At 51.8% G+C, this 22,500-nt stretch overlaps 1 protein-coding gene across 1 annotated transcript in view; it reads right to left on the minus strand.

The window, feature by feature from the left end:
• Positions 1-22,500, minus strand: part of LOC115379168 (histone-lysine N-methyltransferase 2C-like) — a 70,008-nt gene that overhangs the window by 2,871 nt on the left and 44,637 nt on the right. The window contains exons 32-59 of the mRNA XM_030079888.1: positions 21,010-21,057; positions 20,334-20,477; positions 19,414-19,446; positions 19,186-19,287; positions 18,402-18,540; positions 18,004-18,284; positions 17,256-17,329; positions 16,749-16,943; positions 15,661-15,795; positions 11,646-12,222; positions 10,491-11,404; positions 9,714-9,995; positions 9,165-9,532; positions 8,888-9,078; positions 7,712-8,161; positions 6,907-7,238; positions 6,343-6,460; positions 5,600-5,965; positions 5,197-5,305; positions 4,684-4,768; positions 4,221-4,284; positions 3,846-4,078; positions 3,374-3,754; positions 3,089-3,196; positions 1,941-2,960; positions 1,498-1,767; positions 1,216-1,407; positions 725-942 (exon numbers count right to left, since the gene is read on the minus strand). Coding sequence (XP_029935748.1) covers positions 725-942; positions 1,216-1,407; positions 1,498-1,767; positions 1,941-2,960; positions 3,089-3,196; positions 3,374-3,754; positions 3,846-4,078; positions 4,221-4,284; positions 4,684-4,768; positions 5,197-5,305; positions 5,600-5,965; positions 6,343-6,460; positions 6,907-7,238; positions 7,712-8,161; positions 8,888-9,078; positions 9,165-9,532; positions 9,714-9,995; positions 10,491-11,404; positions 11,646-12,222; positions 15,661-15,795; positions 16,749-16,943; positions 17,256-17,329; positions 18,004-18,284; positions 18,402-18,540; positions 19,186-19,287; positions 19,414-19,446; positions 20,334-20,477; positions 21,010-21,057 — 7,429 coding nt within the window. The remainder of the gene's footprint in view (positions 1-724; positions 943-1,215; positions 1,408-1,497; positions 1,768-1,940; positions 2,961-3,088; positions 3,197-3,373; positions 3,755-3,845; positions 4,079-4,220; positions 4,285-4,683; positions 4,769-5,196; positions 5,306-5,599; positions 5,966-6,342; positions 6,461-6,906; positions 7,239-7,711; positions 8,162-8,887; positions 9,079-9,164; positions 9,533-9,713; positions 9,996-10,490; positions 11,405-11,645; positions 12,223-15,660; positions 15,796-16,748; positions 16,944-17,255; positions 17,330-18,003; positions 18,285-18,401; positions 18,541-19,185; positions 19,288-19,413; positions 19,447-20,333; positions 20,478-21,009; positions 21,058-22,500) is intronic.

Below are 22,500 nucleotides of genomic sequence, written 5' to 3' on the forward strand. Positions count from 1 at the left end.
AGTAGTACCTTGTATATGAGCTGGGAGTAGTAGTACTGCAGTAGTAGTACCTTGTATATGAGCTGGGAGTGGTAGTACTGCAGTAGTAGTACCTTGTATATGAGTTGGGAGTAGTAGTACTGCAGTAGTAGTACCTTGTATATGAGCTGGGAGTGGTAGCACTGCAGTAGTAGTACCTTGTATATGAGCTGGGAGTGGTAGTACTGCAGTAGTAGTACCTTGTATATGAGCTGGGAGTGGCAGTACTGCAGTAGTAGTACCTTGTATATGAGCTGGGAGTGGCAGTACTGCAGTAGTAGTACCTTGTATATGAGCTGGGAGTAGTAGTACTGCAGTAGTAGTACCTTGTATATGAGCTGGGAGTGGTAGTACTGCAGTAGTAGTACCTTGTATATGAGCTGGGAGTAGTAGTACTGCAGTAGTAGTACCTTGTATATGAGCTGGGAGTAGTAGTACCTTGTAGTGGCAGTACTGCAGTAGTAGTACCTTGTATATGAGCTGGGAGTAGTAGTACTGCAGTAGTAGTACCTTGTATATGAGCTGGGAGTGGTAGTACTGCAGTAGTAGTACCTTGTATATGAGCTGGGAGTAGTAGTACTGCAGTAGTAGTACCTTGTATATGAGCTGGGAGTAGTAGTACTGCAGTAGTAGTACCTTGTATATGAGCTGGGAGTAGTAGTACTGCAGTAGTAGTACCTTGTATATGAGTTGGGAGTAGTAGTACTGCAGTAGTAGTACCTTGTATATGAGCTGGGAGTAGTAGTACTGCAGTAGTAGTACCTTGTATATGAGCTGGGAGTAGTAGTCGGTGACTCCGTCCAGCGAGGCGTTCCCGAAGGAGCCGGTCAGCCTGGAGTCTCTGCCCAGGGAGGAGCTGCCGTACGGGGGGAACAGACTCAGGTCCACCCCTAGAACCGGCTCCATGAGGGGCAGCACTGTCAGCTGGGGGACACCATCCAAAATCAATCCAAAATCAATCCAAAATCAATCCAAAATCAATCCATAATCAATCCATAATCAATCCATAATCAATCCAAAATCAATCCATAATCAATCCATAATCAATCCATAATCAATAACATAATCAATAACATAATCAATCCATTATCAATCCATAATCGATAACATAATCGATAACATAATCGATAACATAATCAGTTAACCATGCAGCACATCCTCAGGTTAAGTGTCTTGATGTGCTTCGTCCGGCTCTACCTGTCTGAGTGTCATCAGCGGATCAGAGGTGGACGAGGAAGAGGAGTGGAGCGTCTTCTCCTCTTCCTCTTTTTTCCTCCTCTTGTTTTTGGGAGGGGCTCTCTCTCTCTCCGGGCGAGCGAGCCTCTTGCAGCGCTGAGGCTTCTTCTTCCCCGGGACGTCCAGGTGCTCCTGCCCGGGACTGTCCACCATCTGAGGGAGAGAAGGGTTCCTGTGTTTTAACCACTTCACTGATCTCTGATTTTCTTTCAGTTGTAAAGCTCCTCGCCCCCCCCTCCTCACCATGTTGCTGTTGCCATGGTAACCAGGACCGGCTGGCCCCTCCTCCTCCTCGGACCGGATGCTCTCGCCGGACAGCTGCCGGCGAGCGGGCGGGGCCTGGTTGCCAGGCGACGGCGTATTTGCCGGGGAGGTCTTGTCCTTCAGCAGGTGTCTGAGCAGCTCCTTTCCTCCGTCTCCTCCGTGGAGAGGAGAGGTGGAGAATCCCTCGCTCACTCCCTCCTCCATTTTGACCACACCCTCTCCACACACACCTCGCTCATGCTTCTCCTCCTGGATGAAGAACACACACCTTCTCTTAGCACTACCATAACAACTACAACAGCAAAATTACACTGAAGATACTGAGGTTATCTCACTTGGCCGTAGTACCTGACTGAAAACATGGCAGTACTACAGTAGTACTACAGTAGTACCCCAATGAAATCACAGTAATGTTTGCTCACCTTGACCACCAGATGAGCTCCAGAGAGAGGGACTCTCTCAGACTCCAAGCCCAAGGTAGAGGCCCCATCCTGGGCTGAGGGGTCAGCTGACAGCTGCCTCTCCAGCTCCGACGATGGAGCGAGGCCAGAGAAGGAGGAGCTTTGAGGGAAGGACAGATCTGATTGGTCCACGCTGCCCCGTGTGGGTGTGGAGCAAGAAGTGTCAGAGACAGCTGGTGTGGGTGGGGCTGTGATGTCATCAGAGTGGGACGACAGCGGCGTCCTGGCCCCTCCGCCTATGTTATCGTCTCCGTCCTTCTTCCTGTTCCTGCTCCTCTTCTTCTTTGGTTTCTCGTCAGGGATGATGTCAGAGTAGAGCTGGATGAGGGAGGAGGGGCCTCCAGAGGAGGAGGGGAAAGAGGGGGGGAGAGGAGTAGAGGGGGAGGAAGAGGAGGAGGAGTCATGTCCAAACGGATGGCGCTGAAGATCTCCTACACCCAGACTTCCAGGGTGGGAGGGTGTCATGTTTGCTCCTCCCATCCCAGCAGGGCACACCTGTCCCTGGGCAGAGGGCCCCATGGGGCCGGGGAGTCTGGGCCTGGGCTGGGGGCTGGAGGAGGCCACGTCGAGGGGGCCTCCGTGCCCGGGCAGGGGCCTGCCTCGCTCTGCTAGGACCTGACCTGTGTGAGCTCCAGGGGGCAGGGAAGCTCCACCGTAGGCCTGCTGGGTGAAGGGCACCCCGGCCTGGGCCTGGTGCTGCGCTGCCCCCCTGGAGGCCGGAGGGGACTGGAGGAAGTCCTGAGGCAACTCAGAGCTGAAGAAGGGCATCTGGGAGAGACCGTCTCCACCGGGGGCGGCTGTGGACCCAGCCTGACCCCCTGCCCCCGTCACCGGCCCGGGGCCGGGCCCAACCCGGGTCCCGGGCATGGCTCCGGCCGTGGGTATGGCTGCTACCCCGGCCCCTGTTCCCATGGAGGCTCCCAGGAGGCCTTGCTGCTCCAGCTCCAGCCTCTGCTGCAGAGCGCGATGTCGCTCAACCTGCTGAGAGGAAAAGCAGGTCAGCACCAAAATCACATCATGATGTATTCACACAGCTCCTTCCTGAGTGACCCGCAGACTGCATGTGAGGAAAATGATCATGAAATGATTCCAGTGAGTTTGAGTTTCACCTCCTGCATGAGCTGCACTCTCTGCCTCTCCTGCTGCTCCCTCAGCCTCTCCCTCCTCTCCCGCTCCTGGAAGCCTTCACTGAACGGGTTGTTGTCATCAAACTTCACCTGGAGATGACCAACATGTCACTTACAGGACGAGCAGTAAAGGTAATAATGGGATAAGCAGCAGTCACAGCAGTACTATTAGTTGTACTAGTAGCAGCAGTATCATGTCACTACAGACAGTGCTCCTTCAGAATAAAAGCTCCTGTGCAGTGGATCATTATGGAAAATGTGTTGTACCTGGGGGGGTGCGGCGGCTCCGCCCCCCGCCACAGCAGCAGGGTTTCCTGCCGCCGTGCTCGGACCTCCGGCCGGGCCCTGCGGCGCCGCGGTGAAGCTCGCCGCCGCAGGACCCAGAGCGGGAGCCTGGGCGGGGGGCATCTGAGGGGGCAGGTGGGGGGGCATCCTCTGCCCTATGCTGCCAGGTGTCCAAACAGGGGGTGCGTTCGGGAGGCGGGCCTGAGCGGGGCCGCCCGGGTGGGCCTGCACGGGCATGACGGGTTGGCCGAGCAGCGTCTGGGGCACGGGGGGGGCCGCGGGCGGCTGCAGGGCTCTCTGCTGCTGCTGCTTGGTCCTGTAGTCCTCGATCAGCTCGGCGTGGTCCTTCTGCTGCTTCCGGATCTGACAGAGAGACAGAGAGACGTGAGACAGGTGATCCACATGAACAGCAGCGGTGTCAGCGCCCCCTGCTGCTGGGTGATCTACACTATACCTGCTCCAGCTGTTTCTGCACCGCCCCCTGCTGCTCGGTGACGTTGCGGAGCTGGGCGGCGTCCTCCTCGGCGAACACGCGGCCGGCCTTCTTGGCGGTCCTCTGCTTGGCCGACAGAGCCTTCTTGGCCTTGCGGTGGGCGGCGATCTGCTCCTCCAGGAGGCGCTGCTGCATCTGGAGCAGCTGCTGCGTCTCCCCCAGCCACTCCTCGTACTGCCGCCGCTGAGACTCGTCTGCAGGAGCACAGAGGAGGAGCGGCTTCAGCTCACAGCCAGGCACACACACACACACACACACACACACACACACACACACACACACACACACACTAACACACACTCTGTCAGATGTAGTCGACGCTCCTCTGATACTCACTGGTGAAGCCCGGGCCGAAGCTGGGAGGAGACGGTCTCACCAGATGAGGAGTCAGCTTCCCATCCTGACGGCAACAGAGGAGATTTCACTCATCCTGCTCTCCCTTCATGCTCACATGTTGTCACGGCCAGTTTTATTCAACGGCAGAAACAACTGCTATTTATTAAAGTCCTCTAAAGTGATGCAGCAGCTTAATCAGGCCAATACAGAAACTCAGAGCTCAAAACAGGAAACATCACACTGGCTGTGACTCATACTGCTCATTTTACTGCAAAAAATAAAACAAAATAAGATAAAAATACACTTGACATTGCTTTAATGAATTTCAAGACTCATTTCCTGATCTCAAAGTTTGGAATACGTTTGTTTTTAACTCGATGGCTGATCTGATGCTGAAGAACAAGAAGAAACGGATCAATTTAATTAGATAAAACAAGATGATAAGTGTTTGGTTTGTGCAGACCTGTCCAAGCCAGCGAACAGGAACAGGAGGCCCCTCTGGGCCCTGGGCCCCCGGAGCCTGCTGGAATCTAACACTGACACTGACACACACACACACACACACACACACACACACACACACACACACACACAGTGAACTTTAATTGGGGCAAAACAGTCTTTCCCATTTAAACAAACACAGCAGGATGGTCATGGCATCTTTATGTGCCATCGGTGGCATTTTTTAAAAAGTGGGTTGGTCTGAGGAGCAGCCAGATGGTGGCGCTGTAACATCTGAGCACATTCACTGCAGCTTCAGAGCTGCTGCGAGGTTTATTCCTTCTACTCTTTATGCTAAGCTAAATGCTGCCCACAGGAGCTCCAACATACGGCCTCAGGCTGGGGAAGGTGGGAAAAGGGGGCTTTGCCCCAAAGGGTGGAGTGCTCCTGTGCAGCTGGCCCCGCCCCGCCGGCCCCGCCCCGCCGGCCCCGCCCCGCCGGCCCCGCCCCGCTGCGTGAAACAGGCCCCTCCTACCTGTTGTTGGGGGGGAGCGCCAGGCTGCCCTGCGTCATGACCTTGTTGATGCCCTTCAGAGCCACCATCTTGGCTTTCATGATCGGATCTGCAATGGAGTCCAAGTCTGCTGGACACACACACACACACACACACACACACACACAGTTAGCTAAACGTAACATATACTACAAGACAGAAAAATTAAACTTTAGCTGCACAGCAAAGTTACAAAGAACTGAAACAACAAAATAAATGCAAATCTAAACTGAGACCAAGGTTGAGACAGGATGACGTCTGTCCTTACACACTCATCACCTCTTGGTCACTGTCAAGTCAGTGCCCTCAATTAGCTGTATGATTAACTGTGTGTGTGTGTGTGTGTGTGTGTGTGTGTGTGAGAGAGAGAGACGCTGCAGCTCACCCATGTTGGGAAACACGGTCTCTGGGGTGGATCTCTGTCTGATCAGCGCCTGCATCTGTTTCTGCTGCTGCTGCTCCTGCCGCTCCTGGTCCAGCAGGTCCTGCAGGAGGAGGGGCTGCTCCTCCAGCAGGAGGGGCCGCACCCCCTGCAGCTGGGCCTGCAGCTGGGCCTGGGCCTGCAGCTGGGCCTGGGCCTGCAGCTGGGCCTGGGCCTGGGCCTGGACGCCCGGAAGCAGGGGCTGGCTCTGCGGGTTGAGGAGGAGGCGCGGCTGGAGGGGCGGCGGGCGACCTTGGTGTTGGGGGTTGAGGAGCGCGGAGGGGGCGGGGCCAAACGGCCTCTGCTGCGGCTGGAAGACGGCCGGCCGGCCTGGACAGAGGAGACAAGGGACAGGACAACAGACTCTGAGGTCAAACACTAACCATCAGCTGACTGAGCACTGGGCCCCTGAGGGCAGAAAACAAATGATGGAGCCTCAATATTCTGAGGAAAAAAACTCCTGAGATTCAAGTTGTAAATTAATGAGAAAAAAAAAACACACGTGCAAGAAATAGACTCAGAGAAATATTCTATCTTAATGTTTATTTAGTTATTTATTGGGCCAAGGAGCTCTGGCTACATAACAGGGCCACTCCCAGCAGATGCAAAGTTTTTGCGGTCAGCCTGCCGTGGCTCAGCTGACCTCAGCTCAGGTGGTTTCCAAACTAATATTACCTTTCTGGTTTATTCTGAATAAAGCAGTTTACCTGCTGCCAGGGGGGCGTGTCCCCTGGGGGCCATGCCTGAGGTGGGAGCCTGCTCCTGGGCCGGGAGAGCCAGCACGGCGCTGACGGCTGAACCAGAGCCAGAGTCCTCCAGCTTCTCCTGCAGGGAGGGAAGAGACGGAGAGAGGGAGGGAAGAGACGGAGAGAGGGAGGGAAGGAAGGAGTGACGGGGTCAGAGGTGCACAGTCTGTTGATGTATGGAGCCATAAAGACTCTGTGTGCTGCTGTAGAGACACTGGAAGCTGCAGCAACACACCGTCACTCTGCTGAACCGATAATTATCAAATGATGCTTTATTCTAATCTGCTTTATTCTCCGCCTAATCTGCTTTATTCTCCACCTAATCTGCTTTATTCTCCGCCTAATCTGCTTTATTCTCCGCCTAATCTGCAGGGTTCCAGCTTTCAGAGAATGTTAACCACTTCTCGTTGGCTTCTACTGTTGACCTTTGACCAAATGAACCCTAAACAATCAAAAAAGTGAAGATGGTCTTGACATTAAGATTAATTTATTCATGTGTAAATGGAGGTTTGGAGGGCCTCCTACCTTGGCCTCGCCTCCCGGGGCTCCTGGGGGTTTGGAGGTCAGGACGGCAGGGTGGGCCGAGGGGCAGTCCTTGGCTTCTGTTTTGATGGCATCCTTCACTTCCTGTTTGACGTGGCCCAGCAGGGGGGCGTGGCTCTCGGCCTTCCCGTCCCTCCTGTCCCCGCCCTCCTTGTCGTCGGCCGGCTCGCCCAGCTCCAGCTCCTCGTTGAACATGTCCTTCTTGTCCTCCAGGTTGAGCTCGGGGTCGGCGTAGGCGATCAGGTCAAACTTCCCCGACAGCAGCAGGTCGTCCAGGTGGAGGTCGTTCGGACCCAGATCCAAATCCTCTTTACCTGGAGACAAACATCAGCCTGAAGGTGATGACAGACTCACACCTGGGGGGACAGAATGACTGATGGCACGACACTAAAGCTGATCTCAGGCCAGTTTCCGTCTGGACCGACTTCCTTCCCGTTTTCCATCACTCTGACCGATCGGCCGGACAGGACCAGATGGGGGTGCAGAGGAAAACAGTCAGAAACGTCTCAGCCCAGACCAGATTATAATCTGCCTCTGACCAGACCAGATTATAATCTGCCTCTGACCTGGTGCAGGTGCGTTTCAGCTCAAAACAGTTATGAAGACATTTTACTGATGCAGGATGTTCAAACTGAACGGGTTCAAACATGGAAATATTTGGGGGTTTTAACTGATAGTAGGTTCCCCTTTTGACCCTTTTTTTAAAGAGTGGTGAAAAAACATATAACAAGGTTTTACTAATTCAAATTAATGAGACTAGACTAATCAGACTAATTAATTTTCATACCGTCCTCGGGGTCGAGGTTCAGGTTGAGGTCGACCAGATCTTTGACCTCCACGTCCTCCAGGTCCTTCACGGCCGAGTCTTCCCCCTCCAGGTGCTCTTCTATCCCATCAGCCCCTGGGAGCGCCGCCTCGCCGCCCTGCAGCGCCGCCGCGTGGCTGAGCGGCGGCTGCTGTTGGTCCTGTTGGTTCAGCGTGTCCATGCCGGCTGCTAGCGCCATCTGCTGGCCCAGCGCCGCCTCGCCCAGCCTGCCGCCTTGGGCAGACCGGCCCGCCGGCAGCTGTGGGTCCCTGGGGGCCCCCGGTGGGGGCTCGGGATCCAGGGGGCCGGGCGGCGGGAAGGGCAGCCGCAGGCGAGCCTCCGGGGCCCGGTGTCGCAACTCAATGAAGGGCTGTCCCATGATGCTGTGCTGCTGGATGGGGAGGGAGCGCGGCAGGAAGGGCTGGGAAACACCTTTGGGGGATAAAAACATCAAAGTGCTTACGTGTGGAAACATCACCTGAACTTTGTTATTTATTAACAAACTAATAATTAAGCATTGTCCTTGTTTTAACTCGACACCTGTTTATGCAGTTCATGTCCACATGAAACAGGGAACTCAATTTAAGATGATTTAGTTATTTAACTGCCTTCAAGGACTTGAAGACATTTGAAACTTTAGTTGAGAAGAGTCAGAGAAATTCTGTAAAAACAGTTCAGTTAAAAAAAATCCAAATCCAAACGTCCAAAAAGTTCCTGGTTAGAGGAAGAAACTTAAAACTAACCTTGCTGTCATCAGTTTACCTCGTTTTCTTTTCTTGTTTTGCTGTTTTTGTGTTCTTTTGTCTCTTATTTTTGCAAAAGCACTTCTAGGAATGAATACTGCAAATTAGCATCCGCTACAAACACCACTATACTTCACTGGACAGCTGTTTTCAGTTTATCTATGTACACTGAATCGCTATCAAATGAACCATTAATAAACAATAACCTGTTTCCTGCTACCTCTGAATGGCTGTTTCCTCATATTTATTTATTGGTTTCCTGCTCTGTCTGTTCTTGTGTTCCTTCATGATGCTGGTCATCTTGTCTCGGTTGTTAGTTTTGTGTTTCATGGCCCTCAGCTGCTTTTAAACCATGAACACTTTGATTTACGTTGCTGCAGAAATAAATTCTGCCTGGATTTGGATTAGTCCTCACCTGTCATCATGTGTGTGTGTGTGTTTGGGGCAGACAGGGGTCGGATGCCCATGAACTCCCCCGTCATGGGCCTCCTCATCTGGACAGGGACCCCCTCTGCCAGGCCGAGCCCAGAACCAGGCACTGCACTCTGGGGAGCACGAAGGAAGGAGTCCTGCAGGCCTGCTGGAGCTCCAGGGAGGAACCCAAACCTGGAGAGGAGGAGGCAGGTTACAGGAAACAGACTCAAACCCTTTACTGATTCTGAAGAAGCATCTCCTCATGTTGTCCCTCTCACCTGGGGCCAGGTGCTCGCACGCCCATCCCTCCCAGCTCCCTGGGGAGGCTCTGCCTGGGGAAGGGAGCCTCTCCGGTGGGGAAGCCTCTCTGCTCCCCTGGGAAACCTCCGGGGAACCTCGGGGCCCCGGCCGGCCCCCCCGCTCTGGCTGTGCCGGGGTAGGGGGGCGGCGGACGGCCGAACATATCCGTTTGAGGGGGAATGGTGGCAGACTCGTCCTGGGGCCAGTGATGGGGCGTGGCCGGGCCGGGGGCGGGGCCGGGGCCGGGGGTGGGCGGGGCAGCCGGCGGCTCTTGCAGACCTTTCTCTTGCCGCAGGGCGCTCTTCTGCTGCTGCTGCCTCAGGATGAGCTGACGCAACCGCTGACGCTGCAGGAACACAGACCAGTCAGAGAACCCAGGAGAACCCAGGAGAACCCAGGAGAACACAGGAGAACCCAGGAGAACCCAGGAGAACCCGTCATAAAGAAATATGAAACAGTTCTTCAAATATTTCTCTCACACACACACACACACACACTCACACACACACACACACTCACACACACACCTGTACCTGTCGGAGCTTCTCCTCCGAGTCCCCCAGCTGAGGGAGCATGCTGACTGGTCCGTCCAGGGAGGCCCCGCCCAGAGCTGCCATCTCATTGGCTGCTGTCTTGTCGGCCTGCGGAGGGCCGGGGGTCATGTGACCCGGCTCGAAGGGGTCGTGACCCGGCGTCTGACCGGCCAGGCTCGAGAAGCCGGCCTCCTCTGTGATCCCAGGATGCTTTGGGGTCTGGCCGCCAGGGGTTCTGGGAAATGCGTCCTGCTGCTGTCCTGGAGACTGATGCACCTGCAGAGGGACGGGAGGTTAGAGGGGGCTGACCTCGCCGCGGGCCGCGGGCCGCCCGCTGACCCACACACACATTATGGACCAGAGACGCCTGGGCTCTCTGGAAAACACATTTACCATGAAGGATTGTGGGTAAAACTTTATTCTATGGACGCTGAAGGCAGCAATCAGAGCGGACCTAATGCATTATGGGTAATGTGTCCCTTTTAAACTACAGACAGACAGAGACAGACAGGCAGACAGACAGACAGAGACAGGCAGACAGGCAGGCAGACAGACAGACAGACAGAGACAGACAGAGAGACAGGCAGGCAGACAGACAGAGAGAGACAGGTTCAGACAGACAGGCAGACAGACAGGCAGGCAGACAGACAGAGAGACAGAGAGACAGGCAGACAGGCAGACAGGTTCAGACAGACAGGCAGACAGACAGGCAGACAGACAGAGAGACAGACAGACAGACAGAGAGACAGACAGAGAGACAGGCAGACAGACCTGGTGGAGTGTCTGTGTGAAGCCGTCCTGGGACAGGGGGGATGAGGCGGAGGCTGCCGGCTGGGCGGTGAAGCTCTCTGCGGGGCCGCCGGGCCTCACGGGGCCCCCCGCCTGGCTGAAGGGCTCGGGGGCCTTGAGGGGCCGCGGCGTGGAGGGCTGCTGGCCGTACGGGTCCGGGGAGGGCCGCGGCGTGCCGGCGGGCTGCGTGTAGGGGTCGTTGCTCCGCTGGCCCCCGGGGGACCGCGGGAAGCGGTCAGAGGGGCGGGGCGTCCCGGGGGCCGAGGCGTACGGGTCCAGAGACGGGTGTGAGGAGTGGGAGGGCGACGGCCTGCGGCCGGGCGTCTGCTGGCCGTACTGCTCCGGCCGCAGGGCCGGCGGCGTGGCGAGGTAGGCGGGGTCAGAGTGCGGGCGTGGCGTGCCGGGCGTCTGGGGGTTGGCGTAGGGGTCGGGCGAGGGCCGCGAGCCCAACGGCGACTGCTGGGCGAAGGGGTCGGCCATCTGCTGGCTGTAGTCGGGCCGCGGCGTGCCGGGCGTCTGGGCGTACGGGCTGCGGTGCGGCGAGCCGAGGCCGGACAGCGGGCTGGAGGGGAAGGTGTCCTGCTGGGGGAGGGGCAGAGAGAAGCCCAGTTCTGTGGGTCTGGGCTGGTCCCTCCTAACTCCTCCCGCGCCGCCAAACGCCTCCTGCTGGGGGGGCATGGGCGCCTTGAACACCCCGCCCAGCCCGATCTCGCCGCCCGCCGGGCCGGGGCCGAGGCCGCAGCGCCCGTACGGCTCGGTGACAGACACACGGACACTGTTGCTGTTATGGGACGTCCTCTGGTAGACCTCAGCCGCCCGGACACCCACCAGCCTGGAGTGGTCGGGGGCGGAGCCTGTGGGGGGGCTCATCATGCCCACCCTGCTCTGCTGGGCCCCTAGGAGCAGAAAACCAGGAGGGGGGATTAGGTGGGATTAGGTGGGATTAGGAGAGGAGGACATACGCTCACATACTGGACCTGCTTCGGTTCAGCCAAACAGAGGCAGAGCGGGGGCGGGACGTCCCGCTCGGCATGCTGGGTAAGCACGGCCAGTATGTTAACTCCCAGCACGGGGACAAGCTATGCGTGTGACAGTGAGGTGAACAGGTGCATGATGGGACAGGGGGCGGTCAGTTACCTGTCTGTGGTCCCAGGACTCTGGGGGCCTCTGAGGGCTTGGAGTCCGGCGTTGGCGAGGGCGAGCCCAGGGCGTCGTGAGCCGGCGAGGCGCTCAGGGAGCCGCGGCGCTGCTGCTGGGCGGCCGGGGGGCCGGCGGCCGGCGAGGGGGCCGGGCGAGGGGTCCCCACCACCTTACTGTAGGGGTCCCAGGGCGAGGAGGGGCGGGACGAGGGCGGGGAGAACATCTGGGGAGAGGGGGGCTGGGGGTGAGGAGGGGACGGGTGAGGGGAGTGGGGGAGCGAGGAGAAGCCGGAGGGGGGAGGAGCCTGGGGCCTGAGGAAGACGTCGTCGGTCTGGTTCCCCTGGAGGGGGTGCGTCCTGGCCAGCCCCTCCCGGGACGCCCCCGGCTGGAGGGGGGAGGCGTTGCCGCCGGGGAGCGTCATCATGGGGCTCCGGCTGCCCGTCTCCGGGGAAACGGCCCCGCCCAGCTGTTGGCTACGCAACATCTGCTGCTGCTGCCGCTGCTCGATCTTCACCTGCTCCAACTTCTGAGTCGCCTCGATCTTCGCCTGCTGCTTACTCTTCTGCCGCATTTGCTGAGAGAGAGAGAGAGAGAGGGAGAGAGAGAGGGAGAGAGAGAGAGAGAGAGAGACAGACGGGGGGACAGCACAGAAAAAAAGGACAAAGAGACAAAACAGCAGCAGAAAGCACAAAGTCAGTGTAATCGCTGGTGTTTTCATGTGTAGTTAAACAGCATGATGACATGGCAGCTAGTAATGCTCGCTTTCTCTCTCTCTCTCTCTCTCTCTCTCTCTCTCCCTCAGTGATGGGTGGTGTGTTATGGTGGAGGGAGGAGGACATGCAGGGCGGCAGCAGACAGCACACTGTTAAAACTCTTCCATCACTGCAACTCTCAGAGGTCAGAGGTGAAACTGTTTGACTTTCTCCAGACACAAAACCTGAGTGAAAATGCCTGGAAACGCAAACAGGGTGGCAAATTCTCCCCATAAATACTGAGTTTTCTTTTCTTTTTCTTTTTTTCTTTTCTTTTTAGCCCAGCAGACACGGAGGAACTGAGGCTGACTGAAGCTACTAAACCGACAGAGCAGAAGGCGTCCGAAAAGCAGATTATTCCCTGAAAGGATGACAGGAACCGAACATGACACGAACATTCATCTGTCTACAAACTGCAAGCTGTTAACCCCCTGAAACCTGAGAGAATTCACTCCATTTCTTTAAAAAAAAAAAAAAAAAAAAGGAAAAAAGATCATAAATAAATTTAAAAATTAGGAAAATAAAAAAATACAAGAAAATTATCCTATTTATTAGCAAGTTAGCAAAATGACAAAATAAGCATTTAAAAAAATACAAGAAAACAATAATTTAAATGATATATTAAAACTGGAAGTAATTAGCCCTTTGAAACTTGAGAAAAAAATTGTATTATTAAAAAAAAAATAATAATAATAATTTTAGAAGTTCCAAGGGAAAACAGATGAAGTATGATTTATTTAAAGGTGAGATCACGGACGCCGGATCAGATTTCCTGTGTTTAACCCCCTGAACCTCAAACCCGCCAGCGGGATGGAAATATTTTTTAAAAAATCGCCAAAATTCAACCGTTTATCATAGCTGGAAGCTTTAAAAACCTATTTTTTCGTCGGAATTTGAATTTTCCGACGGTCCCTGAATGCAACATGTCCGACTTTCACTTAGCGGTAAAAAAAACAGGGCGAAACTAAGCCTAAAAAGTGATTTTTCATTCGAATCATTTTATTATACATGCTTCATTCAACAATTCGCCAAAAAATAGTCATTTACTCAATCCAGATCATTCAAAAAACAGAAAATTCTGCGGTCTTCAGCGGATCTGAGACATCTTGATTGATTCAGGTGAGCCCAACAGTTGTGTGACAAAAATTCACTGAATTTCAGTGTGTAGGCAGCAGCAGTAACATCGAAGGGCGCAAGGCAGTAAAAACGCCTAAGTTAATACAGATTGAAAAAATGTTAATATTTCAGGAAATAAATCATGTAAAACCCTACTTTTTTTTTTTCCTGGATCAGTGACACTTGTGGGCACCTGAAAAAATGTTCTGTACATTTATTCCAATGTTTCTCGATTTTTGTAAAATAAATTATCAAAAAAAATCAGTTTGCCTTTTTTATTATTTATTATTTATGGAACTATAACTCTTTCATACTGTGTGAAAGACATTTTTGAATGGCTTCAGGTGAGAGCCACAGCCGTGCTGTTTCCATAGAGGTGCAGCAGAAAAACAAGCCCACAGTGAGCCAAAATGTGAGGGGAGCAGAAAACACCCCAAAACTGCTTGGGGTTCAGAGGGTTAAACGCTTGTGAAAGGTGTTAATCTGGAGTTAATCTGGAGTTAATCTGCCACCCTGCTGCCGTGTCTTCAGGAGGGAAGAAGTGATGGACTGTTTTAACTCTGGGGGTGGGGTGGGGGGGGTGGGGGGCTTCATACTCAGTGTTGACATCATAACTGACCCCTCTCTCTCTCTCTCTCTCTCTCTCTCTCAGCTGCTGAACCAAACCTTGCTTGCTGCTCGCTGTCAAAGTGAAGCCGCCGCTCGTCACCAGGCGGCTGACAGACGCACCGACAGGAAACGCCCCGCAGCGTTTCCACGGCGACGCCGACGGGAGGAACAAACTCACGAGCTGACAGAACGACCTGAAAGCGGCTCCGAGTCACGACTCCGAGCACGAGAGCCGACCGGAGAGAAAAAGGCTGTTTCTTATAATCTCAGAATCTCCAAGTTGCCAAAGTGTGAGTGTTTTTTTGATTTTTTTTTTTTTTTTTTGACTTTACTGGCTTTATTCCACTGACGGAGCGCCGGAGCGAAGAAAGTCTGAGGGAACAGGGGCGGAGCTTTGATGTCGACTGAATAATCGTCATGGCGACGTCGCCGTGACGTCAGCGGCTGGTGAGGAGGCAGCATCCCTTCAGAACAGCATCAGCTCCGCCCACCGCCACCACATCTGGGCTCGGCTCTCAAAAGCAGGAGCGCTTCGTGCGTGTGCTCTGTCAGCCGGGCGCCGACTTCACAGGGCATGCTCAGCTAGACCCCCCCGCCCCCCCCCCCCCCGCCCCCCCCACACCACTTCCTGTTTGTAAATGCACAGGTTCTGCCCGGACATGATGGGCGTGGCCGAGCTGGGCCCACGGGTCTGAAATCCTCCTTCCTGCCTGGCGGCCCAGAGGGGCGGAGCTTAACTCACTGCTTCTGTCCTCAACTGTCAAACATCGGCTGTCCCGGGGTGATGACATCACTACGGCGTGTCCTCCCCTTCAGTTAAAATCATCCTGCAGGGATATTTTCTGTCATACTGTCGATTAAAACTTTTATATTTTTGATCATCAATTAATTGTTTTTAGTAATTTATCAGGTACACATTCCAACCATCTCCTCGTTATAACTTCTCAGATGCTTTTCTCCATTTCATCAGCATTAAAAAAAAACAAACAACAAAAAAATTCTGTGGTTTAGTTGTGTTTTTGCGGCTGCTTGTCAGTCTGCAGACATCACTTTGGACATTTTCAGTCCAAATTAATAAAAAACAACAGAGCGACGGCTGCCGGGCGGTGCCACCAACATATGAGTTATGGCACCTGTCTGATGACACTTAGGCCTTCCAAACATCAGAAAACTTCAAAAATATGGAGGAAAAAGATGAAGGAATGAATGAATGAAATAAACCATTACAAAAGGATGAGCAGCAAAAAACAAACAAGAAAAAAAAAAGTCCAATTTCTTGATTACAACACAAATGAGTGTGAGGTGGCGTGTTCAAAATGTCTTGGTCAGTCTGAGCAGCAGCCGCAAACAGAACCTAACGGAGATCTGAGCGGAGAGAGGGAGCTGCAGCTCGTCTCTTCTTCTACCTGCACAGGTATCTGCTTTAGTTTAGGGAGGTGAAGCAGGGTGAGGAGGACGAGGGGGGGGGCAGGAGGAAGGACTGCAGCGTCTCGTGGGTCCAGCTCCGCCTCCAAACGTTCGCCTTGAGATCTTACCAGAGCCTCTTTGCCACCTCCTGCTACAGATGCCTGGTAGGGACAATCTTTATCTGTTGGTGATTTTAGGGCTTTGCTTTTGGGGAGATTTTCCTGCCTCTTCTTACCGGCGCCCCATCTGTCATTTACCTCTCCCTTTTCAATGACAATTCACAGTTAGACAGATTAGAGCCAGGCATGCACATGTTACAGTCAATCTGATCACACTTCACAACACGCCCACCAAAACCCGGCCTGACCCCCCCCCCCTCCATCCATCAGCCTGTCTGCCTGCCTGCCCGTCCCCCTGCCATGCGTCCTGATGGTTACCATGGTTACTAATGGTCGCTAATGGTTACCAGCCAGGGCGGGAAAGCCAACGCCAGCGTGTCGCGGCGACTCCGAGAAGAAAAAAAAGGACGGATCAGCTTTTCCAAGTGAGCTCTACCCTAAATTCACTTCATTTCTTCAATTTCAATTATTTTTTCATATGTTCTTGTAATTTTATTTTTACATTTTATGAATCTCTTGTAATGTAAATTTTCTTGAATATTTTTTTTAACTTTTTGTAATGTTTTTGTAATTGAATTTTTTTTTTGTTTTACATTGGTTTAATTTTCAGTTCATATGTTTTGATTATTATTTTTTTCTTTCATTTTCTTGTATTTTTTTTTTTTTTTTTTACATTTTTAAGAATGTTCTCGGATTTTTTTTTTTACATTTCTTTTATAATTTTCTTGTATTTATTTATTTATTTTTTTAACATTTTTGTAATTTTCTTGTAATTGAATTTTTAACAAATTGATTTCTGGTGAATATTTTCGTCTTCATTTTATGATTATTTTTATGTTTGATTTTCTTTTTCTGTGTGGTAATTTCTGTTTTTACTTTACTCTTACTCTTTATTCTTGGTCATTTTCTCTTTGTTTCTTTTTTTAATCTTTGGGTAATGGAACCTCTTTCCTGTAATTTGATGTCCAAATGTAAGGTGTTTGCTGAAGGACGTGCGGCCTGGCGTTCCCGCCCTGACTCTACTGATGGAAGGATGAGTTAAACGACCCGCTCACAGAGACACACAGACGCACGGCGGCGGCGGCCAGCGTCCTCACCTGTCTGTACTTCCACTCCTGCTCGTGCTCCGACTCTTTGGGCCTCAGCGGGTCCTTGAACGCCGCGTCCGTCTCCATGGAAACGGGGTCGTACGGGCCCAGCGGCGGCTGCGCTGACTGGTGGCGTTTCAGCGAATCGTTGGACAGCTGGACCTTGTTGATGCGCTGAGCCGCCCGGTTATCCCTCGCTTTTTGCTACAGAGACAGAGACAGAGAGAGAGAGAGAGAGAGAGAGAGAGAGAGAGAGTGTTTGATGCACATGCCCCTACCAGATTGTTTTAGCAAAAAAAAAATAATAATAATAATGGAGAATTTTTAACACGTGCACATGAAATTCTTCTGGGCCGTTTGGAGCAGCTGTTCTACAACCGGGAGCGTTACCCCACAAACATCAGTTTGTTTGGACACACACACTCACTCACACACACAAACCAGAAAGGAAGGAACAAATGCAGCTGCACCATTTCAGCTGAACGGGAACGAGCTGCGAACTCAAACAGAACTCACCACGTACGGCGCTCGGTCCTGGGAGCTCGCCTTCCTCCACAGCTTGGCGATCTGCTTCACTCTGGTGGGCCAGTCTGACACACACACACACACACACACACACACACACACACAATGAGTCAAACACTCACTACATTGCCACACAAATATTGTAATAAGCTGCATCAGTTTTCCCCAGCACCACCAAACTGTAGTGTTAAACTCGTGTTTGATGTTGTATGATTATAATTACAGTGTATGATTATATTCATGGTTCTCTATGCGTTGGAAATGTATCTACACAAACAAAATCCCCAATCTGAAAGGGCAGATTCACCAAATAGCGTCACCTCGTCCTGACAGACCAGCTCTATCTGACTCACAGTTTCCAGAGTCGACATTTCAATATGACGAATCACCGCCGCCTTGAAAAGATATCACATGACATCTTCTGCACATTCATTGGAATTTAAAAAACAGAAAAACAAAACAAAAAAAAGAAAAAAAAAAAATATTCTCTTGTCAGCTCAAGTGAGTCTGAGAGGCTCTGCTCTGAGTCGGCCTCCTGCACATGCTCACATGGGGAAAACCCGTTCAGAAACGCGAGCAAGAGTTTCCATGGTGACAGTGATGGGGTTTCTCCAGCAGAAATCGACCTGCACTAACGGGCTTTCCCTTCATCCATGGCTGCTCAGAGAGGTGCTGGACGAGGAGATTACCACAGTGTGTGAGTGTGTGTGTGTGTGTGTGTGTGTGAGTGTGTGTGTACCAGGGTACTGCTCCCTCAGCTGGGGGAAGTTGGTGTTGCAGTAGAGCACCGGGGCGACGGTGGCCAGCTCTCCCAGAGTCTCCTCCTTCTCCCACTTCAGCATGCTCCTCTGGGCCGTCGACATCACATCCTGGTCGCCCTCTCCTGACACCTGATTGGTGGAGGCGGAGGCGGAGGCGGGGGCAGGGGCGGGGCTTGCGCTGGGGACAACTGTGGGGGCAGGGCCGCCTGGACCCCATGGACCGACGACGTCCCCTCCGAGCTGGTTCAACTTCCTGTCCCTGAGGAGGAACAGGAAACAAGATGCAGCGGGGCTTCCACACAAGTACAGCGGTACTGCAGTAGTGCTGTGGTACTGCAGTAGTGCCGTGGTACTGCAGTAGTGCTGTCGTACTCACCTGTTGCTGTCAGGGTGGGGCATCCTGAAGCCCGCTGGGCCCTGTGCACCGCTAGGCATCATGGGAGCCAGAGGAAAATGAGGAGCAGCTCCCATGAGGCCGTTCATCACTGGAAGACGAGGAAACACTCCTGCTGCTGCTGGGGAGAGAGAGAGAGAGAGAGAGAGAGAGAGAGAGAGAGAGAGAGAGAGAGAGAGAGAGAGAGACAGGCAGAGAAAGGCAGAGAGACAGAAAGAAACTGTTAATATTTTATATACATGTATACTTTTATACACTTATTTATATGTAGCTTACAGCTGTTTTTTCATACATGCTGTGACTCTGGATCTTAATATGTACTGATTTCTTGTCCTATACATGATGTCTGCGTTGACAATACTATTTATCAGCACTTTTGAATTTGAATTTGAGAGAGAGAGAGAGTTTGTGACCCTCCGTGACAGGAAAGTCTCCTTATTTTCCACGTCTTTATTTGTACTGTAATCACTGTTTTCTAACGCCGACAGTAACACACTGCCTCGTGTACGTCCACGCCACTCTGCAGCTAACTCCAGGCTGAGGTTTTGTTTAACAGATCAGAATATCTGGTGTTTCCCTTTAGCCTTTGAACGCTCTCACAGTGCTGAATGTCTGCTGGATTAACACGATAAGTCAATACACATATAGATGTATTTTCCTTAGAAATAACTGAGACTCAGGCTTGTATGAAGGGACTGATGAGCATCTCTACAGTCTTGACTGTGTGTGTGTGTGTGTGTGTGTGTGTGTGTGTGTGTGAAAATACCTGTGGTGTTTGTTGGGGTCTTGGTGTTCTGGTTCTGCTCCGGCTGGCTGCTGGGGCTGAGCACCGCAGTGAACAGCTCCTCCACATCCTTCCCTTCCAGTTCTGCAAACACACAGACACACACACACACACACACACACACACACACACACACAAAATGAAACTTTGGCACACCTAATGACAGCCTGGCGCTGAGCTCAGCCTCTATACGTTGGATCAGACACCCACCTGGGATCTTGTAGAGTTTGCTGAGGATAGCACCTGAAACACAACAGATCAGTGTCACATCAATATGTTCAAACAAACACACAAACACACAGACTGTCAGAGTGCGAGGGTGAGGAGTCGGGGTATCAGAGGAAAGACAGTCAGGGTAAAGAGAGTCCGGGTATCAGGGTAAAGAGAGTCCGGGTATCAGAGTAAACAGTGTCAGGGTATCAGGGTAAAGAATGTCAGGGTATCAGGGGAAAGAGAGTCAGGGTATCAGGGGAAAGAGAGTCAGGGTATCAGGGGAAAGAGTGTCGGGGTATCAGGGGAAAGACAGTCAGGGTAAAGAATGTCAGGGTACCTGGGTAAAGAGTGTCGGGGTGTCAGGGTATCTGGGTAAAGAGTGTCGGGGTATCAGGGTAAAGAGTGTCAGGGTATCAGGGTAAAGAGAGTTGGGGTATCACGGGAAAGAATGTCGGGGTATCAGGGGAAAGAGTCAGGGTAAAGAATGTCAGGGTATCAGGGTAAAGAGAGTCAGGGTATGAGGGTATCTGGGTAAAGAGTGTCGGGGTATCAGGGTAAAGAGTGTCAGGGTATCAGGGTAAAGAGTGTCGGGGTATCAGGGTAAAGACTGTCAGGGTATCAGGGTAAAGAGTGTCAGGGTAAAGACTGTCAGGGTATCAGGGTAAAGACAGTCAGGGTAAAGAGTGTCAGGGTATCAGGGTAAAGAGTGTCGGGGTATCAGGGTAAAGAGTGTCGGGGTATCAGGGTAGAGTGTCAGGGTATCAGGGTAAAGAGTGTCAGGGTAAAGAGTGTCGGGGTATCAGGGTAAAGAGTGTCGGGGTATCAGGGTAAAGAGTGTCGGGGTAAAGAGTGTCGGGGTATCAGGGGAAAGAGTGTCGGGGTATCAGGGTAAAGAGTGTCAGGTTAAGATCAGTCACCATCAGTGACCATCTTGTCCAGCTCAGGGCTTAAGATGGCATCCAGAGGCTCTTCCTGTACAGCCCTCTGGCCCCGCCCACCGCTTCCTGATGGCTCAGAGGTCAACGAGTGGTCAACAGCCATGGAGCTGATATCCAGACCAGCTAGAGAGAGAGAGAGAGAGAGAGAGAGAGAGAGAGAGAGAGAGAGAGAGAGGAGAGAGAGAGAGAGAGAGGATTACAGACCTGGCAAGCGATAAGCTATAGTTATCTAGAGAAGAAGAAGCAGGAGACAGTAATATCTGGAGGAGAAGAAGTGGTGGTGTGTATTTTATAATCTGGAAGCGTTTTATTGCATCTCATTGGTTGGATGTGCAGATTTGCAGGTCAAAGGTCACCACATGTGAACTCTGACCTTTTGTACGCATGTTTGGAAAATGCACCTGAGTTTTCAAAAGACTCTTACGGGAAACACAACGACTTTCCGCACAGGTTTAGCACTAATCTCTCTGCACCTTTAGCAGGACACGTGCTATGTGCCCTAGATAACAACGGGAACATTTCCACTTCCTGTGTCAAACAGCTGGAACAGGAAGCTGCCTTCAATCTGAGACAGGAGGAAAGACAGCAGAGAAGCCACAGCCTGGCAAGAGGAGGAGGAAGAGGAGGAGGAAGAGGAGGAGCTCCTGTGTCTTACCAAACAAAGAGTTGGAGCGCTCCGCCTGGAACTGACAAACACCGAGACCTACAAAACAAACGTACACTGTCACTGCCTGAGGCCACCAATCAGAGAGCAGCTGAGCTCAGAGTCGCAGTTTGCTACAGATCTGATTCGCTGTGTCAAACATCGGCACCACAGAGATTCTACACTTTTGACAAATTGGCAATTCAATTCCAAAAACTCAAGACCAAACTTTCTGGGAGCTTCACAGCCGCGGTGTGGAATCAAAAGATAAACTGGAATTTTCTGGAAGTTTCTATAGAAATTTTAAATGTGCTTTCCTCACGTGCCGTAAGCGCCGCCGTGTGCCAAACCACCTTTTCCTTTGCTATGGCGACCACAGAAGGTGATTTGTTTCTTATGTAACATTTTGCTAAACTGTTGCTACGGTGTCCTGGGTAGTTGCTAGGGTACTCCTGATGGTTGCCAGGGCACTGCTATATGTGCTATGATTTTCCTTACGGTTGCTTAGGACTTGCAAGGTGGTTGCTAGAGTGTTCAGAGTGGTTGCTAGGGCATTGCTATGGTTTTCCTGGTGGTTGCTAAGGAGTTTCAAGGCGACTGCTAGGGTGTTCAAGGTGGCTGCTAGGTGGTTGCTAAGCAGCTACTACAGCACTTGGGGTGGCTGCTGAGGTGTTCTGAGCGGCTGCCAGGGTGTTGCTAAGCAGTTGCTATGGTATCTGGGGGTGTTGCTATGCAGTTGCTTGGGTTTTGGGGTGACTGGCAGGCTGTTGCTAGGGTGTTTAGGATGGCTGCTGCGGGCTTCAAAGCGGTTGCTATGGCATTTGGGGTGGTTGCTAGGGGTGAAATGCGAAAAAATGAGAAGTCAGATCACGTAGAGAAGCGACACCCAGCTTCTCCTCCACAAGACGCACGTTTTTGTATTTTTCATTTGTACGAAGCACAAAATGTGGGCCTCTGTTTATAAAGATGTATTACTAGGAAAACAGAATTTATTAATATTTAAATTGTAATTTTACGAATGGCACTCAGGAATTTTGTTTGTGATGTCCAGAAATCCGTCTATTACCACAGTATAGTCATGAAACTTTCCTCATTAGGATAATTTGCATAAAGTATGACGATCGATAGATAGATAGTGAACTTAGAAAGGTTCTAAGTCTTTGGTTTGATGTGCAGAAATTCATCAATTTGTCCAGAAATAGAAAAAAAGTAAAAAAAAAAAAAAAAAATTAAAATTAAAATTAAGTATTATCAATCCATGTCACTTTTAAATGGATTGTTGATCCAAACTACACTGATCAGCAAAGGTTGTGTGACTTAGTTATGGACATTTCTGGACATCACACCACAGACGCAGACTGTAAGGTGACCTTTCTAAGTTGACTAAAAGACAAAATACAACCCTTTCCTGTTTTTGACATAATTTGACATAATTTATGCAAATTATTGCTAATGAGGAAAGGTTGCATGACTGCACCGTGGTAATGGATGGATTTCGGGACG

This window comes from Myripristis murdjan, chromosome 20, assembly GCF_902150065.1.
Source record: "Myripristis murdjan chromosome 20, fMyrMur1.1, whole genome shotgun sequence".
In the NCBI taxonomy this organism is placed as follows: Eukaryota; Metazoa; Chordata; class Actinopteri; order Holocentriformes; family Holocentridae; genus Myripristis; species Myripristis murdjan.